The 18,058-nt window shown below is 37.9% G+C and overlaps 1 protein-coding gene across 5 annotated transcripts in view; it reads right to left on the bottom strand.

Annotated features, from left to right (window-relative positions):
• Positions 1-1,021: 1,021 nt before the first annotated feature.
• Positions 1,022-18,058, bottom strand: part of GABRB3 (gamma-aminobutyric acid type A receptor subunit beta3) — a 225,538-nt gene continuing 208,501 nt past the window's right edge. For all 5 annotated transcript variants that reach the window (XM_072795444.1, XM_072795446.1, XM_072795442.1 and 2 more), the window contains 2 exons: positions 14,341-14,585; positions 1,022-5,585 (listed from right to left, as the gene is read on the bottom strand). In XM_072795444.1, coding sequence (XP_072651545.1) covers positions 5,244-5,585; positions 14,341-14,585 — 587 coding nt within the window. In that variant the 3' untranslated portion in view covers positions 1,022-5,243. The remainder of the gene's footprint in view (positions 5,586-14,340; positions 14,586-18,058) is intronic.

Below are 18,058 nucleotides of genomic sequence, written 5' to 3'. Positions count from 1 at the left end.
TCCAGGCAATTTCTAAAATACTGGGAACCTCATTTCATAGTTTGAAATTTTGTTTTGTTATATGAGCTCTGAAGAATAACTGCATTTAGCCAAATAGATCAACATCAGCTGAAAAAAAAATAAAATGATTTGTATTTTCATAAAAAAAGGAATATAAAAACAAATGAAAAAAGAATGTTAACAGGCCCCATAAAGAATTACTGAAGAATTTTATTATTTTGCTTAGAGTAGATAAATGTGTGGGTATACTAACTGGCTGAGGACATTCTGTAAGACTGATAACCACAGTGGGGAATTTTAGTTTTAAGGTATTTCCAGGTGAGCCAGCAGCCTTTCTGGGAGCCTACAGATGTATTTCTCGATAAATGTTCTACCTGGGGGACGCCTGGGTGGCTCAGTGGTTGAGCATCTGCCTCCAGCTCAGGGCGTGATCCTGGAGACGTGGGGTCAAGTCCCACGTCGGGCTCCCTGAAAGGAGCCTACTTCTATGCCTGTGTCTCTGCCTCTCTCTCTCTCTCTGTCTCTGATGAATAAATAAAATCTTAAAAAAAAAAAGTTCTACCAGGCTTGAGGTGTCTGAGGATTCATTCATTCATCCATTCATTCATTCATTCAAACATTGCTTGCTACTTTTTCACTGGAGAGAAAACAAGGGAAATTGCCTTTTAGTACTGAAAACCTAAAGGGTAAGGACCAATACCACCACCTCTGCCAGAGGTTATTGGTAAGTTTTGCCCCTGGTCTTAAATATAAAAATATTTCTCTCTTTAAACACTTATTTGAAGACAGGAACAGGCTGGATCTCTGTGTGTCTAGATGTCTTTTGAAGTTCAAAATAAATCATGATTTTTAAAGAAACTTCATGGTTCAGTTGTTCTCACATACAGTCAGCTTTGAGCTTATTTCTTTTGACTTTTCCAAGTAACCTGAATGGGCATGTGCATCTAAAAATATCTGGAATTAAAATAAGCACACCACTTCATCAAAACATAGTCAAGGAAGAAAAAAACCAGTCTTCATATTTAAGTCAGTTAGTTCTTTTTTAATAAATTTGAATTCATTCATCAACAAGTTTCATATTGTATCTATCACTCAATTTTGCTGTTTTTTTCATGTCAAATAATACCAAAAATTACATCAATGTGCTTAAGCAAAATTGGGTTTTATCTTTACAATGAAATGAAATTAATATGGGAATTGATCATGGCAGCAATCGCCTATTCTTACTAGAATAATCCTGTACTTACCTTGAACACACTCACTGACTTGTGAAGTAAAAATATGAGACAAAAATGATAAAACATGTTTATGGGGCTCACCCTAGGGAGAGGCCTGTTATGTGAGCCACTCTCTGGGAGGTCACTGTTTACCCAGGTGTTGGGAATTGAGCATTTTGGAAAACATGGCACCTTTCAATGCAGTAGAAGAGGTAATTGATCCAAGGCACACTAGCTAGTGTCCTGGGAAAATTTAGTCCACCTGGGCAGCTCTTTGCCCCATGATTCAATGTCACTCTGACTGATGGCTCATATGGATTAGAGCCAGAGTCAATTCCACGAGTAAAAAGATATTTCACCAATTGTTCACTTTTGCTTACATAAAAATGGCCAGAAATATGAACTTGTCTTTGGGTAGAGCATTAAGTAAGAATTATTAAGTGGTTTATAATTTCAAGCCAGGAGATTCAAAGTTGGACATATTTTTTTTTCGAACATACCATAGTGGGACTAACATCCAACGGGGTTATCTACTAGATGCTTCAAAGGAACACCTACAGCTGCCATGTGCCTGTCCCCTTAAAACCAGTCCCAAATGTGTGTGGCATCACTTCTGAGATATCTCCTAGGTGAAAATGTTAATTCCAAAGCTGCATAGGGGAAAAGTGCCTTTAATGTGAATGACTAAATATGTCAAAAGATCTGGATGCTGGCATTAAAAACGCATGATATTGCAGATGTACATGTAATCTTCAGACCTAACAGGAATAGTATCAGGACATACTTTCTAGTTCTTTTATGATTTTGGGGGAAATGAATGTCTCATGGTATAGACAATGAAACCCCTCTACAGTCCTGGGGTCGGTGAACAAGAATAACACTTGTTTTAAAGATTACTCAAGTCATTTCAGTCTTTCTCTGTAGGGACTTATGTAGTAGGGCTCTTGAGTTGTCTCAAGTATATCTGAATATGGGTAATAACAAATTGACAGAGCAAGATACTTCTGTACATTTTAAGCCCCTGTGAAGCATTTTGGAAAGACAGGACTACATAGAAAATTAACTTTTTATTACGCACAGTTGTTGAGAAAGAAATATCATTATATTCCAAATTCAACTTTTTTCTCCTTACTCAAGATATCTGGACGTGGGTAACAGCTACCTCACATTAATGTCAGAGGTCCGGGTTCAGAATTCATCAATACGGTTTGCTCACTGGTTCCAGTAACTACTGTGGAGTAATGAGAGGTCATAGTAACAGAACAGAGAACCAAACTCAACTCTCTTCTGTCAGCACAGAGTTCTACTTCTCAATATTTCTCACAACTTTTAAAAATGGAGAAGCTACAAAATAATTTTATTAGAAGAAAAGTAATTTTCTTCTGAAATGGAGTAAAGCAAACACATACCCAAGAATCTTAAAAAGTTGTTTCTTTTTTTTTTTACAGAATATATGTATTTTTGTGTGTGTGTATGTGTGTAGTTACAAACACTATTTATAGTATAGCTATTATGTTAACTTCATCGCAGTGTCTACAAAGTGGTGGATCCCAGTCTTGGTGCCAAATGCATATAAAAAGCTCAAAAGCTATTATGACTATACCATGCAAATTTATATCCAGAAAACCTTGGTAAGTAGACTGCAGCTCTTCTGAGCCCCATGGGGTCTCTGGGTACCTCAACTATGCATCAAAAATGTTTTGAGTCATTTTTCTCCCAGAAAGAATTAATGTCACAGTTCAAAATAGTATAAATTGCACACTTAAATCAACCATTGACTGCTTTTATCCATGTTCATTTGCATTTTGGGGTCTCTCTTCTGCATGTGGAGCTCACTCCTTGAATAACTAGATACAGAAAAAGATACCTGAAGTATTGAAAGGGATAAGGTCTTCATAAATGTCTTTTTTTTCTTTAACATGTTAACAATGATAAGGCCACTTACAAGGTTTTTCCCAATCTGTTTAACTTTTAGGATCCCTCATTGTTACCCATGAAAAAAGATTGTCAGAGAAAAGCCCAAGACCAAGAAATCACTGGCTAGTCTCCAGATAAAAATAAAACCAGAGATCAGTAGGTAGAAGATGTTGAAGAAAGGTCACAATGAAGGAAGGGAAAGGGTATAAAACTGGTCATTGTTTCTAGTATGAGATTTTGTGGGTTATGTTTTACCTGACAGTGGTTATTGAACTGTGACAGATTCCCACAAATTAAAGGTTGTTATGGCTGGCAAAGAAAAATCAAGTAGTGGTCAGCTTATGGTGATAGCCCACACTACATGCATCCTTAGGGAAGGTGGTGTCTCTATCTACATGGAGAAAACTGGTGCCAGCTGAGTACTGGGTGAGATTTTGGTAATTGGTTTAGAACAGAGAGGGTGAGGCATATGTGGCATGTTGGAATAAAGTATTAATTTAGCAGTTCTTTCCTGAATATTTAGGTTTTTTTTCTCCAAATGCTTAACTTCACTGTGACATCTGTTTGCACAACTGTAGTCATTTCAGTTTATGGAGGCCTGTGATAGAAATATTGTTTACAAAAAATATATCATCTCTTTTTTTTTTTCTTTAGAAAGATCTCATCTAAATAGTAAGTTAAGGTTGCGTCTATGAAACCGGTGCACCTTGTCTTGTTTCTACGAGCTTTAAAAAGTCCAAATACTGATGAGGCTGTGGATCAGAAGGAACCAAAAGTGACTGTGTTTGTTGTCAGGTTGCTCTCCTTTGCCTCAAGAGAACGGTCATGGGTCACTAGGTGATGCGTGGTGTGTACTGGTCATGTTCCTGCAACATCCTAGTTAAACTAGGAGTAGTTGGATGTGCTTATGAAATATATCAGATACAGAAATAAAGATATGAAGATGTTTCTTGGTTTCTGAAATTGAAGAGTAAAGGTGTTTTAAGCTTCAATCTTAATTCTAGATAACAGAAAGTAGTTACATCACGTAAAGGAAAATATGACATCGCATGCTGCCATGATAGCAAGCATTAAGAAATAAAATCTTGGTAAATATACATATATATGCATGTTATGCAAATATATTTTATATTAACATACAATGTTGTAAGAGTGATTGATAACATAAAGACAAGGGGGAAAATCATCCTAGATGGTTTTACCTTAGAGTAACAAATAACCTGAGACGTCTATGCTTTCTGTTAGATATCAGGCCTAGAAATCCATCCAAGATGTGGAGCACATTTTCAGTGATTGAAATGTCAACTAAACATTGCCAAAACATGCCACTGTGTTCCTGCATGACAGGTAAGCTGGATCCACTCCAAGTGAACAAAAAAATACACTGTACATCAAAGTACTTACAATGATATGCCATCCATTCCCAATGGGTTTTCAAAAGATGGGCGTTCAGATATCAATGTGGGATCTATCTATGCTTAAGACGACAGGTGAGCACACACCAGTGGCTCACTTTATCTACAGAAAATGTATGCCCGATGAAAGCGAATCTCATCACCAAGAAAGCTGAAAAGCCTTCGCTTAGTGAACAGAAAGGATATGAAGTATGTGACTCATTTTAAACTAGCAATATCACTGTATGAGTTTTTGAAGATTAACTAAGAGTATTTTTCTGATTTTTAAACTAAAACATCTAACTTATGATAATAAACGACACATTTTGAGATGATATTGTGTTTCACACCCTCATTCTCAAGGCATAATATTTAGACGATGCTTGTCCCTTTCAATTAAAAAAGAAAAAACTATGACTTTCTTTAATATACATCCTGTGTTGTCCATAGCTGCAAAATGTATATATGTATGTGTATTTGTTTTACATACACGTGGGTACTTACACCTGTGTGTATAAACATATACACATACATCCTCATATACACGTGTATTTTATATATATGCTGAGAAAGTTCACATATATATACAATTGCGTATGTATATATGTGTGTCTGTGTGTGTGTGTCTGTGTGTGTACAGGTATAAAAACTTGACAGGCAGAGTAATATTTCACTCAGTGTTAAATGAAGTCTTTGAAAAATGAAGTACAGTCACTCAGTTAACATAGTACAGCCAGTAAACTAAGTTGAAAAGAGAAAAAGTGAATGGAAACACGATCCTGGACCATCTGTCTATGGCATTCACATCGGTTAGATCAGGGATTTTAATTTTGAGCTGTGAAGACCTCCTCCGTAGGTGGGTCTTCTTGTGCGGGATGCTTCTGTCCCCCATGTGTCGCCCATGCCCTTCCCTAGGCATGCTCTGTTTCCTGTACTGGATTCCTGAGTTGTCAAAGGGTCGTGCTGAATTCCTGGTATCACCAACACTGCCTGTGACCTCATTCATTTCATTGTGAACCTCCAGTGATGTTAATAGAATATTTCCATGAGCATCCACCTAATTGAAAAAAATATGCATCATTACACAGCTAGTATGCCATTACTCTAATTTTGATATACAGACCCAGCACATAATTATATCACACAATCATGTCACATACATTATGAGAAATTGCACATCACCAAACCCAGCACTGTTTTCATGGAAAATGTCATTTTGAAGGCTTAACTACAGTTTATATAGATTTTATTTCCCCGATTTAAAAATTCTCACATAGGAGATTAGGTTAAATAAAGGGGCTTTTTAAAATTGAAATTTCCTATTATGGATACAAGTTTTTACAGAAGACAAAATTAAAGTACAAATTCCTTTCAAGATGTTAACTTAGGTATTTCAATCATTTTTCACAACTGGACATTGTATAGAAACTATACTCTCTCATTCTTCTTTAGAAGTCAGCTTGTCCCCTTTTCTGACTCTACAAAGATATTCACATTACTGTGGAGAAATAAGCAAATACTCCCGTGATGAATGGACACTCCTGATGACTTTGATGGGTTAGATACAGACTCCTGCCCAAGTATGGTCTTCTTGCCCAATCCTGGTCTGTGAGGCCTTCTTTTTTAAAGATTGTATTTAAGATAGACTACAGTTCTCTCCCACATTGGAGTCAAACTTTAAAATAACATTTTATTCTGTGCTAAATACAGCTTCACACCTTTCATGATGCTGTCAATGGTCTATTTGCTTATATGTTGGTCTGCCATGAAACCTCCATGGAGCATGCCTGAGGCAAGGGACCCCCACCAGGCCCCTGGAGCCCTTTCTAAGTGGTCTGTAATCCCCTCTCTGAGCAGTGCCAACCCCTCTCAGGGCCACACAGACCATTCTACACTTCGCTAGGTCTCATTGCTCTCCAGGATGCTTTATGCTTCCCCACCTATCTTTCCTCCTTTGCCTAAAAGGCCATCTTCCTTGCCCTCTTTGTCTATGGAAAGCCTACCCTTTCTTCTAGAACTAGATTAAGTGCCTATGGCTTCTTCCATGAAACTTTCACAAAATTAGTTATTTTGTGGAGAAATAATTTATTAACATATTAATTTGTGTGTTCATCTTCTATATATTTCTTAGTTTCATTAAAGGCATTATGCTAGATATGAAGAAGGTGAGGTGGGGAGAGAAGATTCCCAACTCAGAAAATGCAGGTGCCTGTGCAGACCTCTAACCAGTGCCAAGATCACAGGTGGGGTGACCCCCAGACACTGAGGTAGCCCAAACTCAGGAAGGGCTGCAAAAATCTGGGGGCCACTCAGGCTCTGGCACAAAGGCACCAAAACAGATTCGGGGGTATCTACCCCATGGTTTAGGAGTACAGTTCAATTATGCTTGGGGAAGGAGAGGTATGGTCATTAGGATGTCACCCCTTACTCCTCAGACCTGTGAATATGTCACCTTACATGCAAAAAGGGCACTGCAAATATATTTAAGCTTATGAACTTTACAATAGGGTGGTTAGCCTGGATTACTCAGGTGGGCTAGCCCAATATCATCACATGAGCCCTAGAAAGTAGAAGATACTCTTCAGCTGGAAGCAAGAGTGAAAGATGTGGCAGAAGGTGAGAGCAGAAGAATTTGTGCCATGAGAACTGGATTCACTATTGAGAGAGGGCACTGCGGATAAAGTATAGGAAGAAATGGGGCATTTGCTAGGAGCAAATACTGGCCCCAGCTGACAGCTAGCAGGGCACAAGGGTCTCAGTCCTACAATCACAAGAAACTGTGGTCAACAACCTGTAACAGCCTCGAGAGAGGTCTATCCCCAGAGCCTCCAGAAGGGAACACAGCCCCACTGACACCCTGATTTCAGCATCCTGAGACTCTCAGCAGAGAACCCAGCTAAGCCCCATTGCACTGGATTTCTGACCAACAGAACTAGGTGTTTTTTTTTTTTCAGTGGCTGCATTTGTAAGAATTTGTTGTGGTAGCAATTAAAACTACTACAGAGGAAAGACAGATTTCAGAGGAAAAATGCATTTGAGTTGGGCCTCAAAGAACGAGTAGACATTTTTTCAGCAAAAAGAAGGAAAAAAAGTCATAAACAAAGGCTTGAAAAATGTCTAAAGTGTTTGAGAAAGGCAAACTAGCTGAGTGGGATTTTGAAGAGAAGGGATCCTGGCACGTGCCAAGCTCAAGGTTGATAGTCATTCATATCACTGTCATTTCCCTCTTTCTTAAAATAAGAAAATATACTCCTTGATGAAGAGTCAAGCCAGTAAGGGTTTCTGTATGTTGCATTTAAGGAATGTCAATTTTACCTTGCAAGTAGTAAAAAGTAACAGTGATTTCTACGTAGAAAAGTGACATTCTTCTGAACTACAACCCAAGCTACAGAGTAAAGAGTAGAAGATGCATTTGAGAGGAGGAAGTAAGGAGGTAGACCTCTGTTGGTAGTACACTCCACTCCTTCTGTTTCCTTTAGGGCGGTCTGGAGGCAAAATGCCAAGAGGCTGTAAGCAAGGCTCCCCTCTGGCCACTGCAAAAAATCCCAGGACTCCCAACCTGTTGTGTTCACAGAGCAGTGCTGCTCTGCCATCATCATTCATTTCTGTATCTTCTCAATGAAGAAGGTGGGAAAGGAGTGGAGAGAGAGTAGCCTGCCACTCTGCTCCCACCTGGCCTCCTGGCCCTTCCCTAGCTCTCTGCAGAACACTGACGCCATCCATGTGGGGCTCAGGTGGGTGGGGTACCAGTAGCAAGCACACATTAGCCTGGGCTGTGTTCAGTTTTCTTCAGTGATGCTGCCTCTGAATTGTAGGGTGAGCAGCGCCACAGTGGGGAGGGACTATGAAGACCTATGGTCTCCTTAGATTGGGAGCCAGCCAGCCTGAGGATACTAGGAGATGCAAATGGACTAAGAAAACACCACAGATACTGGGGAGAAGGCCCTTCATGGAGTCCCACTCCTGGAGGTAGCGACAGAGTATTAACAGAATGTGAGTTCTGCTTTTTGTTTTTGTTTCTTAATCCACTAGAGGGAAAAATTCAAATGGGATGTGTATCTCAAAAGTACCAGGAAATGCTAGACCTTTGTAAGAATTTGGAACATGTGTTCTATATCTCTTCTTTTGTTGTTCTCTTGTCCTGGAATGGTTAGTAGGAAAACTCATACCAAAAAAAAAAAAAAAAGTCTGTTTGCCTGTCTTATGGATCAGTGAAGCATCCAGTGGTTTGGGAGTTAGTCTCTCAATGTAAGAAAAGGCTGTGGAAGGAGAACCCTGAGACACACATTAAGGTATGGCTGAACAGGGAGGGGGCAACAAAGGAAAGGCCAGCAAGGGAGTGGGCAGGAGCATGTCTTCTGCACTGGTAGTCACTGTCCCTAGGGAAGGGATGATTTGAACCTGCTTTGAAAGCTATGGGCAGCTAGCTCCTAAGTCAGCAGAGAGGAGAGCACCATGGGGTCACCTGAACGGTCTTTATACAAAGGAAAATTAAAAGCAGGGTTCTAGAGGAGAGAGCCCTCTTAGTAGTCTTTATCTCTCTCCAGCATCTTCCATCATGCTTTATGCCACATAGGCAAGAACAGGTTGGTGAATAAGCTGCCTGGCTCACTTGGGAATCTTTTTCTAGAGAAAGAGTCAATTGGAGTATTTTAGTACTGCAACGAATAGGTGTGATACTCCACTAAATATTTGTTTTTGAATCATGACAAAAATAGATTAAGTTATCATATAAGGAGATTTAACAAACAGATCATTTAGCAAATTAGCTCAATTAGATTTTATTTAACTGACCAATATTTTACATAGACTTTCTTAAATAGCAAGTGGATATATTTAAAACAAAATTTATCTAAAGTCAAGTCAGAGAATAACCAAAGGTGGAAGGTTCTTGATTTTTTTAAGTTGTCATGTGGAATTCATACTTACAAATAATAATAAATGATTTACCATATATTAATTAGAATCTCAAAGGACTGAAATTATTTTCCTAAAGGTAAAAAAAAGAAAACATCAGTTAGCTCTAAAAAATGTTCTCTCCATTTTCTGTAATATTTTATATCCAACAAAAGCATGAGTTAAAAAGCCCAGTGGTCCACATAGGAAGGTGGATACATCATTGGAGACATGTACATGAAGTGTCCAGACTCTTGGGATACTACTGTATATCTGCTCTGTACCATGCCCTGTGCTAGGTGAGAGACCATAGTAGGGGAATAAGAAAATATCCTTACTCTTAAGAGGTCTAGCAGGTGAGAGTTTCAAGTAATCAAAAGCACATTAAAAAAATTACTGCACAATGAACCTTAAGCACATTTTTATATACATGCCAACAATACTGTCTCTTTTTTAGTTATAAAAGTGCCATATGAGAAGCTCCTTTAATTAAAATCTAGAGATTATAAACAATGACTTTGTAGAATGGAATACCAAAATGAAGACAAGTCTTTTTTTTAAAGAAAAGGAGGGGAATATTTTGTGACAGGCTAATTCTGATCAATGTCAATGGTTCTAATGTTTAGCTTCACCTGGCTTTAAAAAGATGCATTTAAGAACCTTCCCCTTCTAAAGTGAAAAAACACACCACCTCAGCAGAACATGGTATTCTGATAACAAATACCACTCATTCATGGACACACATTCCATGAGCATTTACCACCTCTGAGCCATGGTGTGGATATTTTGGTAGATGCAAAGAATCAAATGCTGTTTAGCAAAGAAGGCGTGGTGGCCACATGCAATGCAACATGCCATTTTACAAGTGCAAAGCATGTGCCATGCAAGTTGGGAGAACACGGACAAAACCAACTTCTTGAAGAAGGGAGTGACAGAGGCATGATGGAAACAAGAGGTAGAAACAAAAATCAGGGACAATGTCATGGAGAACATCTGGTTTAAGTCTTGAAGAAGGGAAAGGTGTGGACAAAGAAGAAAGAGATTCTGGAAAGAGAGAATCCAAGGCAAAGAGATGATAATGATAGTTATTTTAGGAAGCACAGAGGGAGAATAGAGAAAATATAAGAAATAAGGTCAAATGAATGTTGAGTTGATTTTTCAAGAATTAATGACAAATTTGTATGAATTAATATCCTGTCTTCTCAAGTCCCTTGAGGCCAGTGCTCTGCATTTGGGGAAAGACTTCATGAGGGCAGAGATCTAAGTCTGTGTGCTTGACTCTAGTGAAGTACATCTAACCTGAAGGGAAACCAATCCCAATATCATCAGTAATTTACAAAATCATAGTGCTCTTGGGTACTTTGGACATTTAAGACTACCTTGCCACTGTTTCAGGACACAGCTCATGTAAGGTATAGGTCTCAAGAACCAATACTATTTTTCATGATTTCTATTTCAGAGTGGGTGAAAAAAATAATGTTGAAAGGAACTTCAACATATATTGGCTAATAAGAGCTTAGTGTAAATTAGTTTGGATGCTTTTGACTTATAGTTCTATAGTAACATAATTTTTATTTAAAAGTGAGCCAATGTGTAGAAAATTTCCAACAAAATTATGAGATTTTTTTCTAAAATAATTAAAGCATCATCAAAATGTGTTAAATTGTAGAAACCAAACATTTTAAACAAATATGTCTTCAAAAGATGCTAATATCTTCTGAATATCTTAAATTTAAATCTTAAAACAGGTGTAAGTAATGTTGGTGAAACACAAGACTGAAATGCCCTGTATAGAATGACAGATGACGACTTGCATTTTTTAAAGCATTTCATGAAAAAAAAAATAAGGCATTTCATGAATACTTCATATTTTGAAGTTTGTCTCATATTTACAATATAATTAGAATAAATGATTTGAATATAGTCTTTCTTCCTGTTCTATAACCTTGACAAGCACAAATATTCAAAGGTGGAAAACATCTCATGCAGAATATGTCACAAAGGGGTTTTCATTTTTTCTAGAATTTGTCACCAGATTGGCATTTAATCAATACTCATTCTCTAATTACTTTCAAGCTTCTATGTAAGTAAAATATTCTATTAGAAAAATTTTAAAAAGTATTTATCATATGAGGAAAGAACTCTTATTCTTTAGAAAGGGAATGATGTCAAATCTGCTGCTCTGATTCCTTGGCAGGAATTACAACTTTCTGCCACTTCATGAAATTCAAATATCAATTAGTCAGTTGAAAACTATCAAAGGATAGGAACCATAATACATGAATCATAATCAAAGGCTAACTTTTGAGTATAGAAGCAATTCAGGAAAGCAAAGGAGGTCGTGCACAAATAAAGTCATGATTTACATTGCACCACTAGTCTGAGGAGAAACTAAGTGAATATGTGAACATTTGAGCATTCATTAACCACTAAGTTAAAATAGTGTAAAACTACTGAATATAAGGAAAATATACTTAAGATTTTATAGTAAGGTCAATAACACCATCATCCCAAAGATAGTCATTGGTGGCACAGATCCCCCTTGCTGGCCTGCAGAGCCCCTGAGGTTACCACTCTGACATCCCTTATAAAATAACAAAGGTGACCTCAGAAAGATTATGACAGAGCAAATCCCTGTGACCAGCCCAGTGTCCTCCATCAGTCCAAGGACAGGTGGAGCCCTCCCAGCTTCAGAGCTCCCATCTATAAAGCAGATGGGGTTCCCTGAGGCTGTTGATGGCCACACTAACAATCCTGAAAGATATCACTGAAAGTGAATGAGTAAATAATTATAATTACAAAGAATTCTTGAAGGTGTTGGCCAGTGCATAGTACCATTTATGTTTTGCATGAAGTTTGTGATTCTTTTCTCACTTTCCCTTAACTCATACACATCACATGACATGAGCTTTTTGGGAGATTCATTCCCATCTAAAAATTATCACTATATTCTTAGATGTGGGTCAGAAATAATTTTTTTAACAGACTGCTAGGTTTTTTTTTAAGATTTTATTTATTCATGATAGACAGAGAGAGAGAGAGAGAGAGGCAGAGACACAGGCAGAGGGAGAAGCAAGCTCCATGCCAGGACCCTGACATGGGACTCGATCCCGGGACTCCAGGATCAAGCCCTGGGCCAAAGGCAGGCGCTAAACCACTGAGCCACCCAGGGATCCCCCCAGTTAAATAATTTTTAATGCTTATCTTTAAGGATATAAAATATGCTTTTAAAACTAGTATCTATGCACCTGTATATCAACTTCAGACCTTAACAGCTGATCTACAATTACAGATTTTTAAAAATAGGAACATGTAAAGGCTTTAACAAAGCTGTTGGGAAAACATAGAAACAATTTTTCAGGGAAACAATAAAAATGGCCTTGTGAATAAATTTTCCTCTACACCTGATTTATAATATAATATCTGACATAAAATATTTTTCACATTCTCCTACTTATCTCTGTGCATGTTAGAGGTGTTTCTGTTTTTGCTTTTAATTTTAAGCTTCACACTCTAAAAGGTATTTCTGTAGCACAACAATTTGACTGTTCTAAATCATATCATTTAGAAGAAAGGAAACAAATTTATAATCTGTTTAAGTTATGAGGGAATTTGGAAAAAAACAGCATTGTATGTGTATCTGTATATCTATGTGATGGAAACAATAATGATGTAATGAATTCTAGTTTCCTTGGAAATAGTGTGACCAAAGCATATTGTGTATTCATAGTAGGATGCAGACTTACTTAGGAACATAACAGTGTGGTACTAAGTATATTTTCCAGTAAGAAGTTCAGGGTAATTTTGCTTGTGGAAGCCTGATTTTCTTCACAGATCCTGGGCTTCTCTGCCAACTCTATTTATGTTTTGCTGAAAGGAGGGGAGCCATTTACATTCATTTAACTGCCTGTATTCATTCATGAATGTTTGTCAACCTATTCTGGGCCACCAGTGGTCTATGGACACAGCAAATACTTTAAGGAGCTGCTGTATTCCTCTAAGGAACAGACCCATGACATGCATTAAGAGCATGAGAGAAGGCAAGGAAAAACCACAGACTTGAGAAATAAGTAAATTTAGCAAGAAGAATTAAATAATAAAGAAATATAGGAGCAAGCACATAAGCAGGGAGAAATATATTTTTGAGAACTTGATGGAGTGCAAGAGGTAGAAAGATAAAGACAGAAATTATATAGAAACTATAATGTCCTTTCATTAAAGTACCGTTTAATTACAATGACATATATTATTAAAAAATAAACTGAAATGACATGTAGTTGCAAAATTACTTTGTAACTGGAAGGATGTAAGGATGCTAAGCTGGACTGGAGAGGGTGGACCTAATTTACGGTCTCTTTTAGAGTGTATAGCCCAAAGGCTTCCTAAAGCCTGGGTCTGCCAGGCTCTGACTTTTTGTGAGCACATCTGGCAGGGGATAGGACCAGGGCATATCTATGAGATCCCTTGGACAGAGCACTGCTCCTGCTTTGCCCTAAGGACCTTGGGGACTATGCCAGATAGAGGGTGGATGAGAGAGGGGTCTACTAACACTGTAAAAGAACAGTGGCATCCTAGACAATCAAATTTGTAGTTTTATCACTAAAGGAATATTGCAACATTTTGGAAACATTCTTTTACATGTCAGGTTTAGGGCTAACATCCCACATGGTATTCACATAATCTGTTCTTTTCATAGGAAACTAGAAGCTTGTGGCTTCTCCAGCTTCTGCACTAATTTTGGTTTTATATAAAATTCAGTGACTCGCAGGGGGCAACATTTTAGGTTATGAACAAAAGTCCACACAACTCCTACTTAAAGGTCACATAAGTAACTGTAGTGACTGATGAGTGGTAGGTGGCAGGATGGGTCTGTGAAAGGAATGATGGGTGAGTGGTCAAGCTGGTGGAGGGCCTACCCGATTGCTTTCACTCTTGGAACGGTCATTCTTTGCCTTGGCTGTCTTTTCTGCAAGCTTCTTCTGCCTTTGAGGGCCTCTTCCAAAGAAAATGTAGTTGACAAAGGCATACTCCAGAAGGGCCAGAAATACAAAGACAAAGCAGCCCATGAGGTACATGTCAATGGCTTTGACATAGGGGATTTTGGGCAATGTCTCCCGAAGATGTGTGTTGATGGTTGTCATCGTCAGCACAGTTGTAATCCCTATAAAAGAAACAGAAGGGTGAGAGGCTGAAGCTTAGCAGCTCCATTCCTCACTTTTCACTTTTGTATTTATCAAACAGCTTGAAATAGTTGGAGATGACAGATTGAATACTACTGGGCAATCATAAAGTAATAGAGCATGAACTGTGTTGTGTGGGCAGCAGGTCACACCTCAGGTCAGGAAGCTGACATCTCTGCTCCCTCTTGGTACACCACCCAGTGGCACCTGGCTCGTAGAGAGAAGGAATTGAGGATATATGGAGATGTATAGGTGGAAAAGGAAAGTTGGAAGAAATGAAAATGAACCCAGAAACTAACACAAAACACTGTGTGTCAGGATGAGAAGCTTCCAAGAAGAATCAATCTATGAAGAATCAAAGAAAAGGATCATCTAAGGCCATTAGTGAGAGTTCTGTAAGCCTGCTTGTTACAAGAAAACAATTTTTACTACAATACTTTATCAACAAGAAAACAATTCTTACTACAATACTTTATGAACAAGGGGCATGAGGCAATGATTTTTAAAACTGTTAGTGAACATGATCCAGTCCTGAGCTCATGTATTTATCTATTCTGATATACAGCTATAAGTTAATATATTTAAAATCTCATCAGTTAAGACATTAAATAGAAAGCAAGATCCCTCAAACTGAGCACCCTGGCCCATCTTTGCTATTTCAGTTTGCACACAGAAAATACCTGCATCCATGACTATTCAGGACTCTGCCCTTCATGTACATTAATGCAGATCCATTTTAAACAATTTTAGAGACTAAACATCTAGAGGTAAAAGATAAACATGAGGGTAAAGTTTAAAATAACTTTAAACCTTAAATAATGAAAATGTAGCCATATGTAAATATAAAAAAGATGGTTTCATCTGTACCAGGTTTATTTTGGCAGATAAAGTCAAAATAAAAATGTATATATTGCACAACTATGTTAGAATTTTATATTTCTTAAAGAACAATTGTCTTGGTATTTTCTTTCATGTAAAGTATAAATCTTTAAGATGTAATAAGTATATTTGCTTTTTTTAACTGGTTTTTGCCTTTTTTTCCCTCTCCTCCAAAAATATAAAAATGTATGCATGTTCATCAAGTTGCACAATTCATTTCTGAAAAACGAACTGGAAAAGTAATCAACATTAGTATGAGAAAAACTCAACTATGAAAATCAAAAGTGTTATTTAATTGTAAACCACTCTTCATACATCAATGAATTATAATTAAAATTGTTTTTTTTTAAAAAAAAAAAACTTCAGGGAAGTTCAGGGAACTTATTACTTCAGTACTTCAGGGAAGCTCCTGAGGACAGACTATCTCACAGAGTCCTTTCCCTCCTCAACTAAGAGTCTATACCAGCTTCTCAAAATATGTTTGGTAGAGTCAAGGCCAAATGATTTTATTCAAACTATAGAATCTCACCATACTCTGGGGGCTGACCAGATCCTTTTTTAAAAAACTGTCATTATGTTGACTTGTCTAGATGATAGTAGTGTGTGAATGATCTGTTTTCCTAGCAGAGTTAAGTCTAGTCGCTAAAAGCACACATGGACCATATATTGCAATTCTACTTTTTTTGCTATACGAATATTTCATATTGGATAATCTGAAGTGATAGAGAGGAGAGGACATGCCAGTGACTTGACTAGAGTTTGTTGAACTGAGCGAAGCCACACATGCAGGAAGGATATGGATTGCTCACTTTTTTTGTGGGACAATAACTACTATAGCTGACTTGCTCTCTCTTAAAATATTAAGAAGTTTCAAGGATGCAAGACAGCTCCAAAGGGTTAGCTCCTTTCTATCCATTCAACTGGTGCCACTGAATGCAATTACCGCTGTGTCTTCTAGGACTCAATAGAAACACCTCCGTTTCGTTATGTCATGCCTTCCTGCAAAATGGAGACTTTTGAAAGTGAGAGCATTAGCTATGGTCCCTCAGCCATAACAACCTGAAAACACAATGTCACTGAGACTAGGGGACAGTGCAGACCAGAGAGGTCAGTGTTCCCAAGAGACAGGGCAGAGCCCATACTGCCTCTACATATGATCCCACCAAAGGCACTTCTTTGAACCTCCAGATCTCATCCAACCTCCAGTGGAGGGTTTGTATTTGCTAAGCATCTTAGTTTGATGCCTTCCAGATTCCTATCCTATTGCTGGAGGTAGGCATCCTTATCCTGCGTGTCCCACAGAGAGAACCTTCAGACCACAGATCTTTACTGGCTCAGGACTATCTGGAGGGCAGGGAGTAAAGCCCAGGCTTCTGTCACTAGCATGTGCTCTCCTTCCACTCACCTCTAAACTGCTATTAAAAGTAGAGGAAGGAATTGAGGCACTGAAGAACTATTTTTGTGTGTAACTGCAAGCCATGATAGCTATGGAATATATGGAAATTGAATAAGTCAGTATATTTTAAGATTTTCCTTTAAAGTAACATTCATGTGCACCTGGAGACTTTTAAAATTTGAAAATGGCAATGAGATGATTAGAGTTCACAAATAAATGTGAAAACACCATGTAAACTTTCCAAAATTAGGTGTTCTCACCATTATTAAAAAATTTTGTGATTTTTGCTCCCATAATTTTTTTCCTTCCAAAGATATTTGAAAAGCTTGAACACATTGGTTTAGCTATTGCTTTGGCTCTCCAGCTGACTGTTTTGAGTGGATATGTATGACACAGGCCTCAGTGAATGTCCAGGGAAATGGGATGAAGGAACACAGGGATAAGAGCCAGCACTGGCACTCAGTGGTAAAAGCAGCCCCGAGGAAAACGGGAGAGCACCCTGGCTCAGACCCATCAGCTCAGCTCAAGGACTCTCTTAACAGTATGGTTTTGGGGTGAGTGCTTTGTTGGGGCTCACATTAACTCTAAGTTTAAAAAGCCAGTGCATTTACTAATTCTTTGTATCATTTTTCTTCCTATCTAAATATTGTGAATGATGCTGTATTGTAGTGATTCGCAGACCTGGATGGTATAGCCACATGGCCCAGGCCAAAAGCCTAGCTCTGCCACTTCTCAGAAGCATAATCTGAGCTTTGATGGGTCCCCACCATTGTCTAGAGCTGTTGTGAAGTCTAAATGTGATGCCTGACAACCACTGGTGATATCTCAATAAATGGTAACTGGCATTGTTAACACTAATAACAACTAATAATCATATTTATTATTATCATTACCGAAAAAGAAATTATTTAGTAGCTTCCAGTTTTCTGGCAAGAGAACTACAGCCACAGTCTTGCTTTGAACTTCTGCCTTCTAAGGGAACCCATCCAACTGCAGTACAGGAGATGACTGAATGGTGCTTTCCATGTTCTTTGTACACTGATCAATCTGTTCAATATTTCTACTAATTGTTAGCATCAAATTATTTATTTAGATTATGCTAATAAAATATTGTATTTGAAAAAACTGCATTTGTGAAGATGACTATGAAATAAAAATATAATTTGCATGATTTAATCA

The sequence above is a fragment of the Canis lupus genome, chromosome 2, assembly GCF_048164855.1.
Source record: "Canis lupus baileyi chromosome 2, mCanLup2.hap1, whole genome shotgun sequence".
NCBI lineage: Eukaryota > Metazoa > Chordata > Mammalia > Carnivora > Canidae > Canis > Canis lupus.
This window is presented reverse-complemented; position numbering and strand designations above follow the sequence as displayed.